Source organism: Salvelinus fontinalis, chromosome 18 (assembly GCF_029448725.1).
Source record: "Salvelinus fontinalis isolate EN_2023a chromosome 18, ASM2944872v1, whole genome shotgun sequence".
Lineage (NCBI taxonomy): Eukaryota > Metazoa > Chordata > Actinopteri > Salmoniformes > Salmonidae > Salvelinus > Salvelinus fontinalis.
Window position 1 is genome coordinate 6,189,156 of NC_074682.1, and position 21,879 is coordinate 6,211,034.

Below are 21,879 nucleotides of genomic sequence, written 5' to 3' on the forward strand. Positions count from 1 at the left end.
CTCCAGAAATAAGTCTCTCACTGTCGCCTGTTATAGACCCCCCCTCAGCTCCCAGATGTGCCTTGGACACCATATGTGAATTGATTGTCCCCCATCTATCTTCAGAGTTCGCTCTGCTAGGTGACCTAAACTGGGATATGCTTAACACCCCGGCAGTCCTACAATCTAAACTAGATGCCCTCAAATCTCACACAAATGATCAAGGAACCCACCAGGTACAACCCTAAATCCGTAAACATGGGCACCCTCATAAATATTATCCTGACCAAATTGTCCTCCAAATACACTTCTGCTGTTTTCAAATCAGGGTCTCAGCGATCACTGCCTCATTGCATGCATCCACTATGGGTCCGTGGTCAAACAACCACCCCTCATCACTGCCAAACCCTCCCTAAAACACTTCTGCGAGCAGGCCTTTCTAATCGACCTGAACCGGGTATCCTGGAAGGATACTGACCTCATCCCGTCAGTCGAGGATGCCTGGTCGTTCTTTAAATGTAATTCCCTCACCATCTTAAATAAGCATGCCCATTTCAAAAAAATGTAGAACTAAGAACAGATATAGCCCTTGGTTCAATTCAGACCTGACTGCCCTCGACCAGCACAAAAACATCCTGTGACGGACTGCACTAGAATCGATATGCAACTTTTCAAGGAAGTCAGGAACCAATACACGCAGTCAGTCAGGAAAGCAAAGGCTAGCTTTTTCAAACAGAAATTTGCATCCTGTAGCTCTAACTCCAAAACGTTTTGGGACACTAAAGTCCATGGAGAATAAGAGCACCTCCACCCAGCTGCCCACTGCACTGAGGCTAGGAAACACTGTCACCACGATAATCGAGAATTTCAATAAGCATCTCTCTACGGCTGGCCATGCTTTCCTCCTGGCTACCCCAACACCGGCCAACAGCTCCGCACCCCCTGCAGCTACATGCCCAAGCCTCCTCAGCTTCTCCTTCACCCAAATCCAGATAGCAGATGTCCTGAAAGATCTGCAAAACCTGGACCCGTACAAATCAGCTGGGCTAGACAATCTGGACTCTCTCTTTCTAAAATTATCCGCCGCCATTGTTGCAACCCCTATAACCAGTGTGTTCAACCTCTCATATCGTCCGAGATCCCTAAAGATCGTAAAGCTGACGCGGTCATCCCCCTCTTCAAAGGGGGTGACAATCTAGACCCAAACTGTTATAGAACTATATCCATCCTGCCCTGCCTTTCTAAAGTCTTCGAAAGCCAAGATAATCAACAGATCACTGACCATTTCGAATCCCACCGTACCTTCTTCGCTGTGCAATCCGGTTTTCGAGCTGGTCACAGGTGCACCTCAGCCACGCTCAAGGTACTAAACGATATCACAACCGCCATCGATAAAATATAGTACTGCGCATGTAACAGTATAACTTTACGTCGTCCCCTCGCCCCGACACGGGCGTGAACCGGGGACCTTCTGCACACCAACAACGGTCGCCCACGAAGCATCGTTACCCATCGCTCCACAAAGGCCGCGGCTCTTGCAGAGCAAGGGGCAACCCTACTTAAAGTCTCAGAGCAAGTGACGTAACTGATTGAAATGCTACTAGCGCGTACCCCGCTAACTAGCTAGCCATTTCACATCCGTTACACGCAGCCGTCTTCATCGACCTGGCCAAGGCTTTCGACTCTGTCAATCACCGTATTCTTATCGGCAGACTCAACAGCGTCGGTTTCTCAAATGACTGCCTCGCCTGGTTCACCAACTACTTCTCAGACAGAGTTCAGTGTGTCAAATCAGAGGGCCTGTTGTCCGGACCTCTGGCAGTCTGTGGGGGTAACACAGGGTTCAATTCTCAGGCCGACTATTTTCACTGTATATATCAACAATATCGCTCTTGCTGCTGGTGATTCCCTGATCCACCTCTACGCAGACGACACCATTCTGTATACATCTGGCCCTTCTTTGGACACTGTGTTAACAAACCTCCAAACGAGCTTCAATGCCATACAACACTCCTTCCGTGGCCTCCAACTGCTCTTAAACGCTAGTAAAACAGAATGCATGCTCTTCAACCATTCGCTGCCCGCACCCGCCCACCCGACTAGCATCACTACTCTGGACGTTCTGACTTAGAATATGTGGACAACTACAAATACCTAGGTGTCTGGCTAGAATGTAAACTCGCCTTCCAGACTCATATTAAACATCTCCAATCCAAAATTAAATCTAGAATCGGCTTCCTATTTCGCAAAAAAGCCTCCTGCACTCACACCGCCAAACATACCGTCGTAAAACTTACTATCATACCGATCCTCGGCGATGTCATTTACAAAATAGCTTCCAATACTCTACTCAGCAAACTGGGTGCAGTCTATCATAGTGCCATCCGTTTTGTCACCAAAGCCCCTTTTACCACTCACCACTGTGACCTGTATGCTCTAGTCGGCTGGCCCTCGCTAAATATATTCGTCGCCAGACCCGCTGGCTCCAGGTCATCTATAAGTCTATGCTAGGTAAAGCTCCACCTTATCTCAGCTCACTGGTCGCGATAACAACACCCACCCGTAGCACGCTCTCCAGCAGGTATATCTCACTGATCACCCCCAAAACCAACACCTCTTTGGCCGCCTTTCCTTCCAGTTCTCTGTTGCCAATGATTGGAACGAATTTCAAAAATCGCTGAAGCTGGAGACTTATATTTCCCTCACTAACTTTAAACATCAGCTATCTGAGCAACTAACCGATCGCTGCAGCTGTACATAGCCCATCAGTAAATAGCCCACCCAATCTACCTACATCATCCCCATATAGTTTTTATTTACTTTTCTGCTCTTTTGCACACCAGTATTTCTACTTGCTCATCTATCACTTGTGTTAATTTACTAAATTGTAATTACTTTGCTACTATGGCCTACTTATTGCCTTACCTCACACCATTTGCACACTTTTTTTCCTATTGTGTTATTGACTGCACGCTTGTTTATTCCATGTGTAACTCTGTGTTGTTTGTCACACTGCTTTGCTTTATCTTGGCCAGGTAGCAGTTGTAAATGAGAACTTGTTCTCAACTAGCCCAAATAAAAAGGTGAAAACAAAAAAAAATGTACATAAGAATTCAGACCCTTTGCTATGAGACTCGAAATTGATATCAGGTGCATCCTGTTTCCATTGATGCTCCTTAACATGTTCCTACAACTTGATTGGAGTCCAACTGTGGTAAATTAAATTGATTGAACATGATTTGGAAAGGCACATACCTGTCTATATAAGGTCCCGCAGTTGACAGTGCATGTCAGAGCAGAAACCAACCCAAGAGTTTGAAGGAATTGTCAATAGAGCTCCTAGACAGAATTGTGTCGAGGAACAGATCTGTAGAAGGGTACCAAAAAATGTCTGCATCATTGGAGGTCCCCAAGAACACAGTGGCCTATATCATTCTTAAATGGAAGAAGTTTGTAACCACCAAGACTCTTTCTAGAGCTGGCTGCCTGGTCAAACTGAGCAATCGGAAGAGAAGGGAGGTGACCAAGAATCCGATCGTCACTCTGACAGAGCTCCAGCATTCGTCTGTGGAAATGGAAGAAACTTCCAGAAGGACAACCATCTCTGCAGTACTCCACCAATCAGGCCTTTATGGTAGAGTAGCCAGATGGTAGACACTCCTCAGTAAAAGGCACATGACAGCCCGCTAGGAGTTTTCCAAAAGACACCTAAAGGACTCCTAGACCATGAGAAACAAGATTCCCTGGTCTGATGAAATCAAGACTGAACTCTCTGCCTGAATGCCAAGTGTCATGTCTGTGGGAAACCAGGCACCGCTCATCAATATGCCAATACCATCCCTAAGGTGAAGTACGGTGGTAGTAGGATCATGCTGTGGGTATGTTTTTCAACGGCAGGAACTGGGAGACTGGTCAGGATTGAGGGCAAGATGAACGGAAGAGACGTCCTTGATGAAAACCTGCTCCAGAGTGCTCATAACCGCAGAATGGGGTGAAGGTTGACCTTCCAACAGGACAATGACCCTAAGCACACAGCCAAGACAATGCAGGAGTGGCTTCGGGACAAGTCTCCAACAGTCCTTGAGTGGCCCAGCCAGAGCCCAGACTTGAACCAGAACGAATATCTCTGGAGACGCGAAAATAACTGTGCAGCGACGCTCCCCATCCAAGCTGACAGAGCTTGAGAGGATCTGCAGAGAAGAATGGAAGAAACTCCCCAAATACAGGTTTGCCAAACTTGTAGCGTCATACCCAAGAAGACTGAACCCAAGACGGCTGTAATCGCTGCCAAAGGTCATTCAACAAAAGTACTGATTAAAGGGTCTGAATACTTATGTAAATGTTATATTTCAAGAGAAAGAAAGACAGGGCTCTACAGTGCGACCATTTTAGTCGCATATGCGGCGAAATATTTTGCTGTGTGACCTGGAATTTTAATTTAGGAACAATAGTGTGCCTAGAAAAATTAAGGATTCCAGCTTTATTACCTTCAATATTTTTAATTGTGTTCCTACATTTCTTTGTGTGCGCATACATTTTTCCAACTTAGGCGCACACACGCTGCTTGTAAAAAAGGTCTGTGTAGAATTGTCGTGCATCTGCCGGCCAAAAGTACTTAGTGGTCCCTATAATACTCTGTGCCGACAGAAAGCAAGCTAATGGCCCCTACTAGGCAGACCGACAATTGGTCTGGTAAGTTCTCCCTACCCTATTGACAGACATTACTAGAGACAAACACACATCCATCCTTAAGAGGCACCACACGCACACGTTACCCAAACCTATTCATAGTATGATAGACAAAAAGTAGCAGGGTGTTTCCAACTCACCATTCTCTGACCAGCCTCTTGTACACCTTCTTGACCTCTGCTTGACTGGCGCTCTTGGTGAGCCCCAGGACTCTGTAGGGGTCAAACTCCTGGGCTGTGTTCACCGTCTCCCCCAGCAGCAGAAGGAGAACGGCCAGCCAGACCATAGAGGACTGGAGTGGCCTACACAATCCCCCCATCTCCTCTCCTCCCTGTCCCAACGTCTCTAAATCTGCAACCTGAGTCAGGAGGAAGAAATGAAAGTAAAAAGATACATTCATATCATATGATTCACTGGCAGGTCATCACTTTCATTTCAATACAGCGGTGCAGTTCTGCGGTGTTGTTAAATGGTTTCAATTGTGTTGTTGAGACACTTCACCTGCATCAACTATGGTCAATGAGTTTCTCTAATGAGTCACGGAGTGGCAATGAACAACAATCAAAACGTTTTGCTAAGGCTGGCATAAATGACCCCACCTAGCCAGCAGCTAGTACCAATCTATCTAGCCAAAGTTAGCTAGGTATAACTATTGACATGATCAACATTAGCTACACAGCAAGCTAATATAGCTAGCTGCATTTGGTCGATGTTTTGCTAGATAACGTTAGATTGCTGACAGCTGGCCAAACAAAAATACGAATGTAGCTTTTATAACTAGTTAGCTATACACATTACTCTGCTAGCTAACTAAATAAGGCAGAGTGAAAGATAATGAATGTGGTGAGCTAGCTAGCGGCTGGCTATTCCAGCTCTTTGCCCAGCTAGTAGCAAATATTTTATCTCTATTAGCAGTTTTTGCCTTTACTCTGGCTAGCTAACGTTAGAAGGCCAAGTCATGTCTACAGCACCTATGTCTCTAGACAGCGATGCAACATGAAAGTATATTGCTAACTAGCTACAAAATATGTTGTAAAAATACTAAACCTGGATCAGTCACAAAATCAACTTGTCATCATGTCGACTGATATAATTTGATTTTGGCTACCAGTTAACGTTAAAGATGCTGCTTCTTCAAATTTGCATACAGCGCCACCTACTGTACTGGAGTGTGAGTTCTTCTTCTTCTTCATCTTTGGGGTTAACGATGGGTGGCATCCAATATGTTGCATAACAGGTGCCGAAAATCTCCCTCCTACCTGAATTCTCCCCCCCTTCTAATTTCCTTAATTTTGTGGCTAGAGTCAAATACTTATGTGGCACACATCAGAGTCAAATACTTTCTATAGAACAAACTTCACGTCAGGATAGGCAACCGAAATTAATAATTAATGTATGTGTGTTATATTAAACATAGAGGTACGGGCGACATTGGCAGCCGCCTAAGGCGGCATCTTGCCGGGGAGAGCACGGGGCGGGGGTGGCCGCTGAAGGGTCATTAAAATGTACTTCGACTGGATAATCCCTGTCGTTTCTCATGATTTGAATATTTATGTTCACTGATTCTCTGTTTGAGAGAACGAGAGATTTTACCTACATAGCACAGCCCACATGGACATTTAATAATGTAAATAACATGGGTGGTGGAACACGTAATAATGTAATTTATTTGGAACCGTTTTCCTGTGTGTGGCTGGCAGAAATATTTACACTTCATATTGTTACATTGTGCGCATCCTCTGCATTTATATGAGCTACCATTTGGAAGAGGGCGTAAAAGAGCCTGGCTGATTTTCTTTTGTGGCTGGCAGTTGGCATGAACCAATTTACCTCGTAAATTGCGACCTCTCCTATACACAATAAGTGGTGTATTTTTTTAATTCAGCCGGCAAAGCTGGGTCCGATGGTAAAATATGCCAGTGTTTCTTGACCGCATCACCCACTTTTCGGGAGTTCAAAGTATATGTGGTTGTGAACATTACGGACTGTTCTTTAGCGGGTCTTTTTTTGTAGCAGTTCATCTCGTTTTTCCCCCAATACCAAATGATGAGCTTCATCCAGACATTGTAGCGAATAGCTTTATGTCCTCTTCCAAATGGTAGCTATAGATGCCGAGGATGCGCACAGTGCAACAATATGATGAAGTGTGAATATTTCTGCCACCCACACACAGGAAAACGGTTCCAAATAAATGACATTATTACGTGTTCCACCACCCATGTTATCTACATTATTAAATGCCCACATGGGCTGTGCTATGTAGGTAAAACCTCTCGTTCTCTCAAAGAGAGAATTAGTGAACATAAAAGTTCAATCAGGAGAAACGACAGGGATTATCCAGTCGCAGGACATTTTAATGACCTAAAGCATGACATTTCTACCTTTAGATTTTGTGGCGTAGAGAAAGTTAAGATATCAGACAGGGGAAGTGACGTTAATAATACTCTGAGTAAAAGAGAATGTTTTGGGATTTTCACCCTCCAGACATTATTTCTTAAAGGTCTTAATGATGAAATGCCTATGTATGTTATGTTGTGAATTTGAACATGAATTATGCCCCTATTTAAGATTACTCTGATGTTTTTCGTATGATGTACCCAATGATGACTGAAAACTTGCTCGGTAGGTCTATGTCCTCATTGTGGTTTTACAGACGTGTTTAATACGTCTTATTTACACATTTTATTCGAATATTTATTAAATGTATATTGTTATATTTGGTAGCACTTAGTTGTTTTTCCTTTGCCTCCAACCCCTTTCGATGCGTGGAACGGATGTGGATGGGGCTAGGTCTACAGAAGGGTGCTAATTATTTCTTTTTTAACTCAAAAGCTCTGACGAAGGCCATGAGGCCGATACGTATGCTTATTAATGATCAGTGATACTATCAAGAGCAGTGTGCGGTTTCCCTTTTCCTTCATCTTGTTCAGCTGTTACCATACACCTGCAAAAAGATTGCTCAGGTGTGCGAGTGCCTTTTGAATTTTGAATTACTGACACAAAAAAGCAATGTTTTGTAAATAGGTGCTATCTGCTTTAGTTTCCGCTATGATCAATCTCTTCCAGGGAGGAGATGGTTTTTACATATTGTGTATATTTATTTATTCTGAACACATTTCCGTTTGTTAGCAATGTCAATTATATATATTTAAAAAAATCGAAATACTAACTTTTATATTCGCTAGCTGGACAGGGAAAACGCCACCGAGTACTAAACTGCAAACTCATGTACTATCCATGGTACTCTGCTGATCACATCTGCCAATCACGTTATCTGTATCTGATGTAGTAGACAGCTGGTGACATCTTGATCTCCTTCAGACAAACCGCTATCAGGTAACATATTTTTATTCAGAGTTGCCAACTCTCATGCATTGGCTGTGAGACACAAGCATTTGACCATCTTGTCACGCTCTCATGGCACACCTCTTATATCTCACGCATTGAAAAGTACTGCTTTTATTTGTCTAATTAGTCCATTGTATAGGCAGCACGTTCATTTTTCAACTGTGCCCTAAATTGTTTTGAAATCGGAGCGTCTGTGCCTGCAATTTAACATCACGAGTTGAACCTCTATCGTTGTTCTGTCTTGCAGTGTTGCCAACTCCTCAGTAAGGAAAGTAGCTATTGGCTGTCTTAAAAGTCGCTAAATGACGTCATCGTCTAATTTGCAATGTGCATTTAATTGTGATGGACACTGTAGGAGAGAGGAATAACGTTGTGGGAGAAACAAAAAGTGAGTAAAACACCCTAAATATGTTTAGAACTACAAATGAACTTTCTTCTGTCGATTCTTGTTTTTTTTATGTCACAATTCCAACCCTCCTCCTTCATCTGGGCTAGGACTGGCAAAAGTGACCCTCTGGCGGAGTTCCTTAGTATTTTGTTTTTTTGTTTTCTCAATTTGTTTGGTTTTTAACCTTATGGTCCATTTAGGAGCCTACAACAAGTCACAGTAAAACATGAACATTTTTAACCATACATTTTTTTGTATACAATCTACATTAATCTAAATGGACCAAAAAGAGACAATAGAAAAAAAAATGTCAATGGCAATGTGAGAATTGTGGTAACTAGTCTGGCCCTAATTCAGGTCAATTGTTTCTTTTTCCCAGACCCCCCCCCCCACACACACAGGCTGTGCTGGCTCACAGGAAGAGTGTGTCATTGTCATTTTGGTCAAGGCTCTCTATGACAGGTTCAGCAACTGAGGGAGCTGACTTAAATGAGTAAGCAGCTGATGTGCCAAAAAGCATTATCAGGCAGCTGGTGCTCATAGCAAGCCTCACCAGACAGCTTCAGTCCATATCGAATGTACAGGGTGGAGTTAAGGGTCTGCAAGGACATACGATTTCTAAGTTTGCTTTTTACCACACTCATCTGGCTGAATACTCTCTCGACTTCAGCATTCGAGTGTGGCAAGGACAACAGACACAGCAGCCATGGCAAGTTCTTGAAACGGGTTGATATCAGCTGCATCCCTGAGCTTCCAAATCTCACTCCAGAAGCCCAGTGTGTTCTTTGTCTCATTCCATTTACTAAGATGGATGGCACGCCATTGCTGGACAATCGTGTCTATCTTTGCAAGGGAGTAGCCAAGGAGCTTGGCTATTTTTTATATTTCTCCAGGGCTCTTATTGTGCTTTAGAGTTTCCTCCACATTGAAAACTGACATGTACTGCAATGCTTTGATGTTGTCCAGCAGTCTCACCCTCAACTCATTAGTGAGGGAGAAGGTTGAAGGTTACACACCGCTTTCGGACATTGTTTTCATCCTCAGGCGCAAGGTGGAGCTTAGTTGCCTTTGACTCAAAGGTAACCAAGGTACGTTTTGGGACTGATGTATCCATCTATTGGCCCTTTGAGTACATCAACATTTGCCAGTGGATTCAGTACCCGGCTGCTCACAGACTTGATCGGGCTAACCAAGCTGTCAAGTAGCTTAAGAGGATCTACTTGCTCTACCCTCAAAAGCCTTGATGGCCAACTGTACCTCACCGAGCACTGACTTCAAAAAGTCAGATACAATATGTTTTGAGGATCACTGTACATGGAGTATAAAACCTCAACCATGTAGCAGTGTTCACTGGACTTGATGACTGCGAAATGCAGCCTAAGCTCCTTCCACTGGTCCAAAATGCGTGAAACCGCGGGTTCAATGGAGAGCCAACATGTGGCACACCTTGGTTATCTGTAAAGGTTTCTCCCCACAGTTGATGGTCTCATATATGGCCTTGTAGGCCTCCCTGCGCTTTGGAGACACTGAAAACCAGTTATAAGTCTCTCGTACCAAGTACTCCACACTACAGGGGATGGTGTCATTGGAAGCATGACTTACAGCAAGCTGCAGAGAGTGGCACACACAGCGAATAAGAACCAGATATTTGAGGCCATACTCCTCCTTCAGCACTTTATGGACCCCATTGTTAATCCCCGTCATAAGAGGCATTGTCAGTCCCTATCCCCAGGAGTTTCTCTTTTTTAAGACAACACTTCGAGGAAAGCCACAACAGCACGGGTTATTTGGCATCTCCTCCCTCCAACTCAGCAAGTGCCAGAAATGTTGATACAGTTATCTGCTTGGTGTCACTAAAGTACCTTATCACAACCCCCAGGTACTTAGAAACACTTACATCTGTGGACTCATCAAGGAGGAGGCTGAAACGCTGGTCACTCACATCTCTGACCAACTTTTTCAGAAAGTATGGTGCTAGAACACCATTAATCATTTCTGTGCATTTTGAAGTGGGTAGCAGCAGTGGTCTGAGAAAGCAGCTCTACATGATTCTCCAATGTGATCACATGCCAGCATGGACCAGTATTCAGCGATAGCTAATGCCATGGTGGCCTCAGCCTTTTTTGCAGTCAATTTTTTTAACCATAAATGGCAGGTTGTTTTGGGTGGAACTGTTATAAGGCTTTGCCTTTTGAGTATGTTTTTGAGTTGTCATGTGTTTTTTTACATCACTAAGTTTGTTCATAGAAATCAGCCTTACAACACAGGCAGTATGCCCGTGTATCATCTCCAATAAACGGCTTCAACCAGCCTTTGAATGCAGGGTTTGATTCCCACTCCTTTCTGTATTTTTGAGTGTACAGTTTAGACTGAGACATGATGAGCTAGCCAGCTAGATGTTTAGCTTATGTCACAGAGAGGCACACACACAGTGGACAAGGTGAGTGACTGTGGCTGTGTGAGTCAAATGCAGTGATTTGTTTTAGACCAAAAATATTTTACATTTACATCCCTCCCTGAATGTAAGCCAGGGCGGGATCAGCCAGCTGCGGCTTCCCGCATCCGCGATTCATTTGCAGTCTGGACGCGGAGGGGTGAACATCTGCTCTGACTGGTCCGCCTGTGAGTGCTTTGGGACGGGGTGGGGCCCACGGCAGCAACCGCTGCTCGTTGAGAAGAGTAAGAACGATACGTGCTTTCACGTCAGAGTCTCCAAAAGTCTCCAATAACACCAGAAAAAGTTGCTAGATTTGTCGCTAGTCGATTTTTTTGAAAATGTGTCGCTAGACGGGTCTGAATACTCGCTAAATAAAGTCGCTACGTTGGGAACACTGCTTGCCACAGCACTGACAATTGTGGTACATTAAAGCACATGATTGGTCTAGTTATGTAAGGGATCAAGGGGATTGGATGCATGTTTTAAAGATACGCCCCTCAAGATTAGAGTGGATCTGATTAGAGAGACAAAGATCTCTGCTGAGTTTATAAAACTGTAAAAAGAGCAGCACGGTAGGGCTGTTTAATGTACAATGCTGTCAACAAAATTAGGTTGACGTTACTCCCGTCCCTATTGCAGAATGCAGCCTTTTGACAGCATGTACTAAAGTACATTTAATCCACATTTGCATTAGTCCCCTCGTTTGTTGATTGGCGTTTGTGCTGTGACAACAAAAAGGCAGCAGACAGACTTACAGTATGTTTTAGCAGGGAAGTTTGGTAGGGTGACCTGATTTGTAACTATGAAAATAATTTTGTCAACAGATTGTGAACCAAAAAGTGTACATTTGATTCTAGAGGGGGACAATAAATTTAAAAATAAATTTGGTTTGGGTGTTGGGTTAGATATATGGCATCTTGTCTTCAGGAGAGTTTATAATCTATTTACTTTATTTAGTCTGATCAGTGGAACAATTATCAATAACAATGGGCTAACATATAGGGTAATTACTCTGCTTGTCAACAAGAACACCACTGTTATTCCCAGTTATTTTATTATTCAAATTCTTCCCAATTTTGCCATTGTAATCACATATTTTAAATTTGGTATGGCGACAGTTTTGAATAAGTCATACAATAAGCATTGGAAATATAATTAGACTTTTTAGGGGGACTCACAACTCAAACACATATTTCGTCTATGTAGAGTAAGATGACGACAAGGATCTTCAACTAGTAGGCATAAACTACCTGAATACTGATATTAATTCGTTGGGGGATTTTTATTGTTATAAGAATAACATTTAAAACACCCAGCACTTAAACATAGATCAGGGGTGGAGAGCAAGCAGGAATTTCTTCAATTTTTAAAGGGATAGTAACCCAAATTACAAAATGTTAGTGTCTACAATACATATTTTCTGATTACTACATGATTCCATATGTGTAATTTCATAGTTTTGATGTCTTCACTATTATTCTACAAAGTAGAAAATAGTAAAAATAAAGAAAACCCTTGAATGAGAAGGTGTGTCCAAACTTTTGACCGGTACTGTATACATCATTGGGTAAAACATTCTCAAAGAGTCGCAAGATTGAAAGAATTGCACGCAAACGCATGCACGCACACACACACACACAACACAGCTTGGCGCTTTATGTCCAAGTTTGGTACTCTATTGCTATGGGGGAGCTTCTCTCCGACTCAACCTTGAAGTCCTACACTATAGATGCCAGGGAAACCATATTCTGATTTCATCATGCGTCTTGTGATTTGGGGATGGAGGATTTTAAAATACAACATTCTATCAAATAACATTGTGTGACAGTGACATAACAGCTCTCCCCTCACTTCTAATAGACTACAAACAGAACAGAGGACAGGACAGCGTAACACGTGTCCGAGGAGGCAATGATACAAAGAGGGAGTGAAAAAGAAACACAGAGAGATGGGTAGAAAGAAAAAGATTTTAAATAAGTTAAAAGGGGCAGGATAAGCAAATACAAAACTCCCCGGCCCTCTACCCCCCCTCTCTCTTTCTGTGTGATTGAATTAGAGAGAAAAGGTGGACATCAAAAGGTTGTATCGTCTTTCTCATAAGGGACACACCATTCTGAGAAGAATCCACCTGATTGGGCATGGAACCTGCCAGTCATTCCTAAACGGTTCCTGTCACTAGGGGCAGTGTTCTAACCAGTGAGAAAAGGGTGAGTGGGGCTATGTGCTCTATTATGATAGCGGCTTCTAGGCAGTATTACTGTGTGCATAGTATCATTTATTTACAAGAGTGCAGCCTTATTTACATCTGTAAAACACTGGCAGGCATAACAACAGCGTACAGATTGACTGTGGAGACAGAACGTTTGTCATAGAAGGACAGAGGTGATTTCCACTGTTGGGTTTCCTACTGAATTCGATCCAAAAGGGGGTAAAATAACATCTGGCTATACACTACCAACCTAAAATCATAAATAGATGTTTGAAGGTACTAGTGGTTGATTGTTTTTGCCATATTGAACTGAGCACCTTTTTCCAGGAATTTTTTAAATAAGATACTTATTTGCAAACAATGTGAAAATCTGATGCTAACTTAACAGATATTCTAAAACACACAAACAGTAGATACAATATTACAAAGTAATTTCCCCCAGTTCGGCCCAGAGACCAAAACACAGACAATATAACATAATACAGCAACCTGGAGGGTGGGATCGGTCACCTTTAACCCTTGACCTCTAACCCGAGAGTGACCCCAGAAATGAACGACGGCAGACACTTGAATGTCGTGGTTTCCCGTTTGTTTGTTTGTTAAATAGTCCGGGGAGTTGATAGTCCTCACACAAGGTTGTGTGCTCTGGCAGGAAGTTGCCTCTAAGATAAGCTCAACCTACTCCCAGATCCTAACCTAAACCATTAGGGGAGGAAACGCATCACTGGCCCGAGTTCAATGTCTACATGCCACTTCCTCCTCAACACAATTCCATAAGAGAAGGAGGCGAGATTATCAATGACGTCACCCTAGTTCCCTCAGGACTCCATCTCATCTCCGTCGAATGGCAGGGGCTCGAAGCTGCAAACCTCCTCATAGGTCAACCCTGAGAGAAAGAGAGAGATCAGAAGTGGCCGGAGTAGACATCTACCTAGTTTAGTGCGAGTACCATGTTATGTTACACCTAAATGGTTTTATCATCCTCCCTCCACACACGGAGCCATCCCCCCTCACATACTTTTCCACTCCTCTATCTCCAGCTCACGGCTCTCAAAGCTCTGGTCGTATGGCTCAGACTCTGGTTCATCGTCTGGGTCGTGGTACTGGGAGAAGTAGGGGTGGGCCAGGGTCTCTGACGCTGTGATCCGCTTATCAGTGTCCAGAACCAACATCTTCTCTAACAGATCCACTGCTGGAAGGGGGAGAGAGAAAGAGAGAGAGAGAATGTAAACGGAGTGTCTGTTTAGACAGTGTGAATGTGTGTGTTGGTGACACACTAGACAGACTACCCCATTATTACCTAGTGGGTTAGCGCCAACGAACACATCAGCAAAGTTCCTCTTGGGCATCTGGGGAAGGGAGTTAATGTAGTTTCTGGCCTGTTAGAGAGATACACAGAACAGTTCAACACACACTGGATGGGGAAAACACAGGTGACTTCAACACTTGAACTGCTTCTGAAATCAACCGACACCACACGTCGGCAGTGAAGACAGATGATTTCGGTACACTTAGGGCTCGATTCCTAACTTGAGACCAGAATGTGTAAATCCCGCATTGATGCCAATAGGAGACTCAGTTACGTGCCCTGTGTATCAAGCGTCTCAGTGTAGGAGTGCCGATTTAAGATCAGTTTAGCCTTTTACATCACATTGAATAGGATTACATGGTCGGGGAACCTGATCGTAGATCAGAACGCCTACTCTGAGACGCTTGATAAATGGCCCCATAGAGCACATCTAAAGGGTTATAAAGAATACTGCAGTCTGGAGCTGTAGTTTGGAAGAGAACCGCTGTACACAACGACCAAACACATCATATACCATCAGGACACTCCAGATCACAGAGGGGCAAGGCCAGAAAAAGTAGTCAGGAATTAGGGATTGCAAAGCACTCTGGAAAGTGGTGAGATTGCGTCAGAGATGCATGTCAGACAAAAAGCAGTCGGGTGCAGAGAGTAGGGGAGGGTTGGAAGAGCTCTGTGGGGCCTAACAAAAGACTGGGGGCATCATAGAGATCCATTTAAATTACTAGAGGGGCTATGTCATAAACCTTCAAAATTCCAGGATGGGGTAGCCATATTGGTCAGGGAGAAATCCAAACCAGTCTAATCGGAAAGGATGGCAGTAGAGGCATAATCCTGATTTTACTTATGCAGGAAAATAAAGGAAGACATGTGACATCAGAAATTGTGTAATAGAATTTAACCTAAAATATTGTCATACAATCATAAATACAGTTCATACGGTTTTATATGCATTTTCTGTATAAATAGTATCTAAAATATAAGTCAACTACCATAAATGTCAACATTTTTGTTTTCCTGGAAAAACAATTTGGGACCTTGGGAAGGACATCTCATAGTGTCTCACCTCGTGGCTGGGCATCCGGCTAATGACAGAGTCCGGGGGCGTTCCTGTCAGCCTCATGATCTGCTGCAGCTGGTTAATATCTACAGCAGCCCAGGGTCAAGGGTCATAGGTCATACTGTCACACAGGTGAGAGGGTCACAGGGATGTCAAAGTGTCCCTAAACTAAATACTGAATAATTTTGTTTCGTGGGGAGAAGGGGGGGGGGGGGGGGGGGGGAAGATAAGGGGATGAGAGGGAAGGGGAAAAGTTGACATGCTGTATGAGGTATTATTGAATAGAGACAAAACAACATGCTTTGAGAACAAAGCCAGCAGAGGAACGAGTGTCAGAAGAACAGAGCAACTCAAGACGAGAGGGCTCAAGGGGGCAGCTCTACTCAATGACAACTAGGTCAAGGTTCTCTTGGCTTCTGAAACAGCTGCCCATGTAGCTGTAAGTACACAGGAAGTGGGGTTGATTTACAGTGGCTATATAATGGCACGACAGGAAGAGAGTATAGTAGTAGTAGCAGCTCAATAAGGAGGTTGTTATAGAAACGGGCGAGGGCGGAGTGGAACAGAACATGGTGGAACACTCACAGACTCAGGAGATTTTTCATCAAGAGCTCAGGTTCCGGGGTTCCCATGAGGATCATTATAAGCTTCAACTGACCAATGTCTATACCATACCAACATCAAGGGAAAACTGAGGGATGGGATGGAAGGAGGGTGAGAAGGAAGGGATGGGAGGGTAGGGAAAAATAGGAGGGAGAAGTAGGAGGAGGGATACTTCTATGAGAACCTCAGACATATACTACTTGGTTTGCCCATGCATGCAGTTAGTTATTTAGCTAAGTGCACACTTCAACTGGGTGTAGGGGACAGGGGTCAATATGGAATTGGGCCATGACAACAAGTGCTACACTTTTCTATGTCACCATGACAACAGTGAAAGGATACGGTCGGTGCCGGGAAATAACGTCCTTCCAGTTAGCAGCTCCGCCATTATGCAGCCCACCGACCAGATGTCAACTACAACAACAAAGTTAGTGTTCAGCTAGAAACACATATCCGTAAAATCATTTGGTACAACCATTAACTGCAAAATTACTTTTTGGGGTGTAAAAAAATACAATAAAACCTGGCCTATGGGATATACAGTATATTACTTATAGGTCACACCTGTCATATTGCAGAGATAGTGTAATATACAGTGGATTCGGAAAGTATTCAGACCCCTTCACTTTTTCAACATTTTGTTACATTACAGCCTTATTCTAAAATTGATTAAAACAGTTTTTTCTCATCAATCTACACACAATACCCCATAATGACAAAGCAATAACAGTTTTAGAAATGTTGGCAAATTTATTAAAAATAAAAAACTGAAATATCACATTTACATAAGTTTTCAGACTACTCGGTACTTAGTTGAAGCACCTTTGGCAGCGATTACAGCCTCGAGTCTTCTTGGGTATGACGCTACAAGCTTAGCACACCTGTAATTGAGGAGTTTCTCCCATTCTTCTCTGTAGATCGTCTCAAAACCCACTTCTTCATTGTCTTGGCTGTGTGTTTAGGGTTGTTGTCCTTGTGGAAGGTGATCCTTCGCCCCAGTCGGAGATCCAGAGAACTCTGGAGCAGGGTTTTAATCAAGGATCTCTCTGTACTTTGCTCTGTTCATCTTTCCCCTGATCCTGACTAGTCTCCTAGTCCCTACCATTGAAAAACATCCCCAAAGCATGATGCTGCCACCACCATGCTTCACCATAGGGATGGTGCTAGGTTTCCTCTAGACATGACGCTTGGCATTAGGGCCAAAGAGTTCAATCTTGGTTTCATCAGACCAGAGAATCTTGTTTCTCATGGTCTGAGAGTCCTTTAGGTGCCTTTTGGAAAACTCCAAGCGGGCTATCATGTGCCTTTTACTGAGGAGTGGCTTCCGTCTGGCCACTCTACCATAAAGGCCTGATTAGTGGAGTGCTGCAGAGATGGGAGAAACTTCAACTAGCTTTTTCAAACAGAAATTTGCATCCTGTAGCTCTTACACCAAAATGTTTTGGGACACTAAAGTCCATGGAGAATAAGAGCACCTCCTCCCAGCTGCCCACTGCACTGAGGCTAGGAAACACTGTCACCACCGATAATCGAGAATTTCAATAAGCATTTCTCTACGGCTGGCCATGCTTTCCTCCTGGCTATCCCAACAAACAGCGCCGCACCCCCCGCAGCTACTTGCCCAAGCCTCCCCAGCTTCTCCTTCACCCAAATCCAGATAGCAGATGTTCTGAAAGAGTTGCAAAACCTGGACCCGTACTAATCAGCTGGGCTAGACAATCTGGACCCTCTCTTTCTAAAATTATCCGCCGCCATTGTTGCAACCCCTATTACCAGTCTGTCCAACCGCTGTTTCGTGTCGTCCGAGATCCCAAAAGATTGGAAAGCTGCCGCGGTCATCCCCCGCTTCAAATGGGGTGACACTCCAGACCCAAACTGTTAGACCTATATCCATCCTGCCCTACCTTTCTAACTAGTCTTCGAAAGCCAAGTTAACAAACAGATCACCAACCATTTCGTATCCCACCGTACCTTCTCCGCTGTGCAATCTGGTTTCCTAGCTGGTCACGGGTGCACCTCAGCCACGCTCAAGGTACTAAACGATATCATAACCGCCATTGATAAAAGACAGTACTGTGCGGCCGTCTTCATCGACCTGGCCAAGGCTTTCGACTTTGTCAATCACCGTATTCTTATCGGCAGACTCAACAGCCTTGGTTTCTCAAATAACTGCCTCGCCTGGTTCACCAACTACTTCTCAGACAGAGTACAGTTGGTCAAATCGGAGAGCCTGTTGTCCGTACCTCTGGCAGTCTCTATGGGGGGGTACCACAGGGTTCAATTCTTGGGCCGACTCTTTTCTCTGTATATATAAACAATGTCCCTCTTGATGCGGGTGATTCCTTGATCCACCTCTACGCAGACGACACCATTCTGTATACATCTGGCCCTTCTTTGGAAACTGTGTTAACAAACTTCCAAACGAGCTTCAATGCCATACAACACTCCTTCCGTGGCCTCCAACTGCTCTTAAACGTTAGTAAAACTAAATGCATGCTTTTCAACCGATCGCTGCCCGCACCCGCCCACCCGACTAGCATCACTACTCTGGACGGTTCTGACTTAGAATATGTGGACGACTACAAATACCCAGGTGTCTGGCTAGACTGTAAACTTTCCTTCCAGACTCATATTAAACATCTCCAATCCAAAATTAAATCTAGAATCGGCTTCCTATTTTGCAACAAAGCCTCCTTCACTCACGCTGCCAAACATACCCTAGTAAAACTGACTACCCTACTGATCCTCGACTTCGGCGTTGTCACTTACAAAATAGCCTCCAACACTCTACTCAGCAAATTGGATGCAATCGATCACAGTGCCATCCGTTTTCTCACCAAAGCCCCATATACCACCCACCACTGCGACCTGTATGCTCTCGTCGGCTGGCGCCCGCTACATATTCGTCGCCAGACCCCCTGGCTCCAGGTCATCTATAAGTCTTTGCTAGGTAAAGCACCGCCTCATCTCAGCTCACTGGTCACCATAACACCCACACGTAGCACGCGCTCCAGCAGGTATATTTCACTGGTCATCCCCAAAGCCAACACCTCCTTTGGCCGCCTTTCCTTCCAGTTCTCTGCTGCCAAATACTGGAACAAATTGCAAAAATCACTGAAATTGGAGACTTATATCTCCCCCACTAACTTTAAGCATCAGCTATCTGAGCAGATAACCGATCGCTGCTGCTGTACCCAGCCCATCTGTAAATAGCCCATCCAACTACCTCATCCCCATATAGTTATTGTACTTTTTTTTCTCTTTTGCACACCAGTATTTCTACTTGCACATCATCATCTGCACATCTATCACTACAGTGATAATTTGCTAAATTGTAATTACTTCGCTACTATGGTCTATTTGTTGCCTTACCTCCTTACGCCATTTGCACACACTGTATATAGACTTTTTCTATTGTGTTATTGACTGTACATTTGTTTATTCCCTGTTGTTTGTGTCGCACTGCTTTGCTTTATCTTGGCCAGGTCGCAGTTGTAAATGAGAACGTGTTCTCAACTGGCCTACCTGGTTAAATAAAGGTGACATAAAATAAAAACTTCCATAAGGACAACCATCTCCACAGGGGAACTCTGGAGCTCTATCAGAGTGACCATGGGGTTCACCTCCCTGACCTTGGCCCTTCTCCCCCAATTGCTCAGTTTGGCCGGGTGGCCAGCTCTAGAAAGAGTCTTGGTGGTTCCAAACTTCAGAATGATGGAGATCACGGTGTTCTTGGGAACCTTCAATGCTGCAGAAACTTTTTGGTACCCTTCCCAAATCAAATAAAATGTTATTGGCCACATACACATGGTTAGCAGATGTTAATGCGAGTGTAGCGAAATGCTTGTGCTTCTAGTTCCGACAGTGCAGTAATGATTGAGTTGGAGGTGTGCATGGCCACGCAGTCGTGGGTGAACAGGGAGTACAGGAGGGGGCTGAGCACGCACCCTTGTGGGCCCCAGTGTTGAGGGTCAGCGAAGTGGAGATGTTGTTTCCTGCCTTCACCACATGTGCCTCGACACAATCCTGTCTCGGAGCTCTACGGATAATTCCTTTGACCTCATGGATTGGTTTTTGCTCTGCCATGCACTGCCAACTGCAGAACCTTATATAGACAGGTGTGTGCTTTTCCAAATCCTGTCCAATCAATTGACAATCAAGTTGTAGAAACCTCTCGAAGATGATCAATGGAAACAGGATGCACCTGAGCCTCATAGGAAAGGGTCAGAAGACTTATGTAAATTTTTCTTTTTTTAACGGTTTTCACAGGGTATTGTGTGTAGATTGATGAGGAACCTTTTTTGTTTTATTCATTTTAGAATAAGGCTGTAACGTAACAAAATGTGGAAAAAATTAAGGGGTCTGAATACATTCTGAACGCACTCTATTATAGTATATTATTACCTGTCATGTTGTAGTGCATCCAGTTAAGCATGATCTCTGGGGCGCGGTACCACCTGGTTGCTACGTAACCCGTCATCTCATCATCAGTGTGTCTTGCCAAACCAAAGTCCAGGATCTGACGGGTGGAAAGAGAGAGAGGGCAAAAGTGAGTGTGTGTGTATGCATGTGTGTGCACGAGAGATGGTTGTATGTATCAAAAGGTGTGGACTCAAGTCACATGACCTGGACTTGAGTTACACATTTCATAACTTCAAGACTTAACTTGATAGAAAATAAAATGACTTGAACTTGGAGCCTAAAGACATCGGGACTCGACTTGAATTGGCAACAGACAAACAGAGAACACAGGTATAAATATACAGGGGATAATGGGGAAGATGGGCGACACCTGGAGTGGGGTGGAGACAATCACAAAGACAGGTGAAACAGATCAGGGTGTGACAGTTATACCCTATAGGGTCCGGATATATACATGGTTAGGTTACCAGATTAGGAAAAACTGTGGGCCCAAAGGAAAACAATTTGCCCCACCACTCTGGGACCTGTTGTGCCACCTCGGACTGATTTGCTGTACAGCTATAGGATCGGTTGCAGTGCAAATGTAAAATTATAGGGAGAGAGGACTGCCAAAATTAAATATGCAGCTCCAAAAAATGTTGGTGATCAAACATATGAACTGTTTACGTTGCAAGCTCACCAGCAATGGGGCATCAAGCAACAATTACTAGCGTAGGCCTACTGGTCTTTTGGTATGAAATTGCTTGACATTTACCATTGACTTATGAAGCTTGCATTTGGAATTTATTGTAAACATTAATTAGCACAATCAAAATATGTTGTAGACAAAATAATGAAAAGGGCTGTCTGGTAACCTCAATAAATAGAAAAATATTTATTAATGAACAACACATTGCATGTATTGATAACCTTTTTACTTGACTTGAAAAAAAAACGTATGACTCAACTTGCTCTTAGAATCCACGGCTTGGCCTTGACTCGAGACGTTCTACTTGGGACTCAACATGAGACTCGGACCTTGCTTGTGACTCAAATAATAGTGACATCTTCCCACCCCTGGTATTTACAGTGCCTTTAGAAAAAAAAGTGTTCATACCACTTGGCTTATTCCACATTTTGTTGTGTTAGAGACTGAATTTTCACACAATACCCCATATTGACAAAGTGAAAACATGTATTTTTTGTTGTTGTTTGTTTTGTATTCACACCCCTGAGTCAATACTTTGTAGAAGCACCTTTGGTAGAGATTACAGCTGGGAGTCTTTCTGGGTAAGTCTCTAAGAGCTTTCCACACCTGGATTATACAACATTTGCTTCAAGCTCTGTCAAATTGGTTGTTGATCATTGCTAGACAACCATTTTCAGGTCTTGACATAGATTTTCAAGTTGATTTAAGTCAAAACTGTAACAGCCACTCAGGAATATTCAATGTCTTATT

At 43.7% G+C, this 21,879-nt stretch overlaps 2 protein-coding genes across 4 annotated transcripts in view; both read right to left on the reverse strand.

Moving 5' to 3' along the window:
- LOC129814855 (dnaJ homolog subfamily C member 16-like) overlaps positions 1-5,822 on the reverse strand; it is a 33,216-nt gene extending 27,394 nt beyond the window's left edge. The window contains exons 1-2 of the mRNA XM_055867948.1: positions 5,716-5,822; positions 4,809-5,026 (exon numbers count right to left, since the gene is read on the reverse strand). Of these exons, the coding sequence (XP_055723923.1) occupies positions 4,809-4,987 (179 nt within the window). The 5' untranslated portion in view covers positions 4,988-5,026; positions 5,716-5,822. The remainder of the gene's footprint in view (positions 1-4,808; positions 5,027-5,715) is intronic.
- A 6,282-nt stretch (positions 5,823-12,104) lies between these two features.
- LOC129814857 (mitogen-activated protein kinase 14A-like) overlaps positions 12,105-21,879 on the reverse strand; it is a 45,251-nt gene continuing 35,476 nt past the window's right edge. For all 3 annotated transcript variants that reach the window (XM_055867953.1, XM_055867952.1, XM_055867951.1), the window contains exons 8-13: positions 20,424-20,538; positions 16,362-16,433; positions 15,423-15,502; positions 14,351-14,429; positions 14,069-14,242; positions 12,105-13,936 (exon numbers count right to left, since the gene is read on the reverse strand). In XM_055867953.1, coding sequence (XP_055723928.1) covers positions 13,869-13,936; positions 14,069-14,242; positions 14,351-14,429; positions 15,423-15,502; positions 16,362-16,433; positions 20,424-20,538 — 588 coding nt within the window. In that variant the 3' untranslated portion in view covers positions 12,105-13,868. The remainder of the gene's footprint in view (positions 13,937-14,068; positions 14,243-14,350; positions 14,430-15,422; positions 15,503-16,361; positions 16,434-20,423; positions 20,539-21,879) is intronic.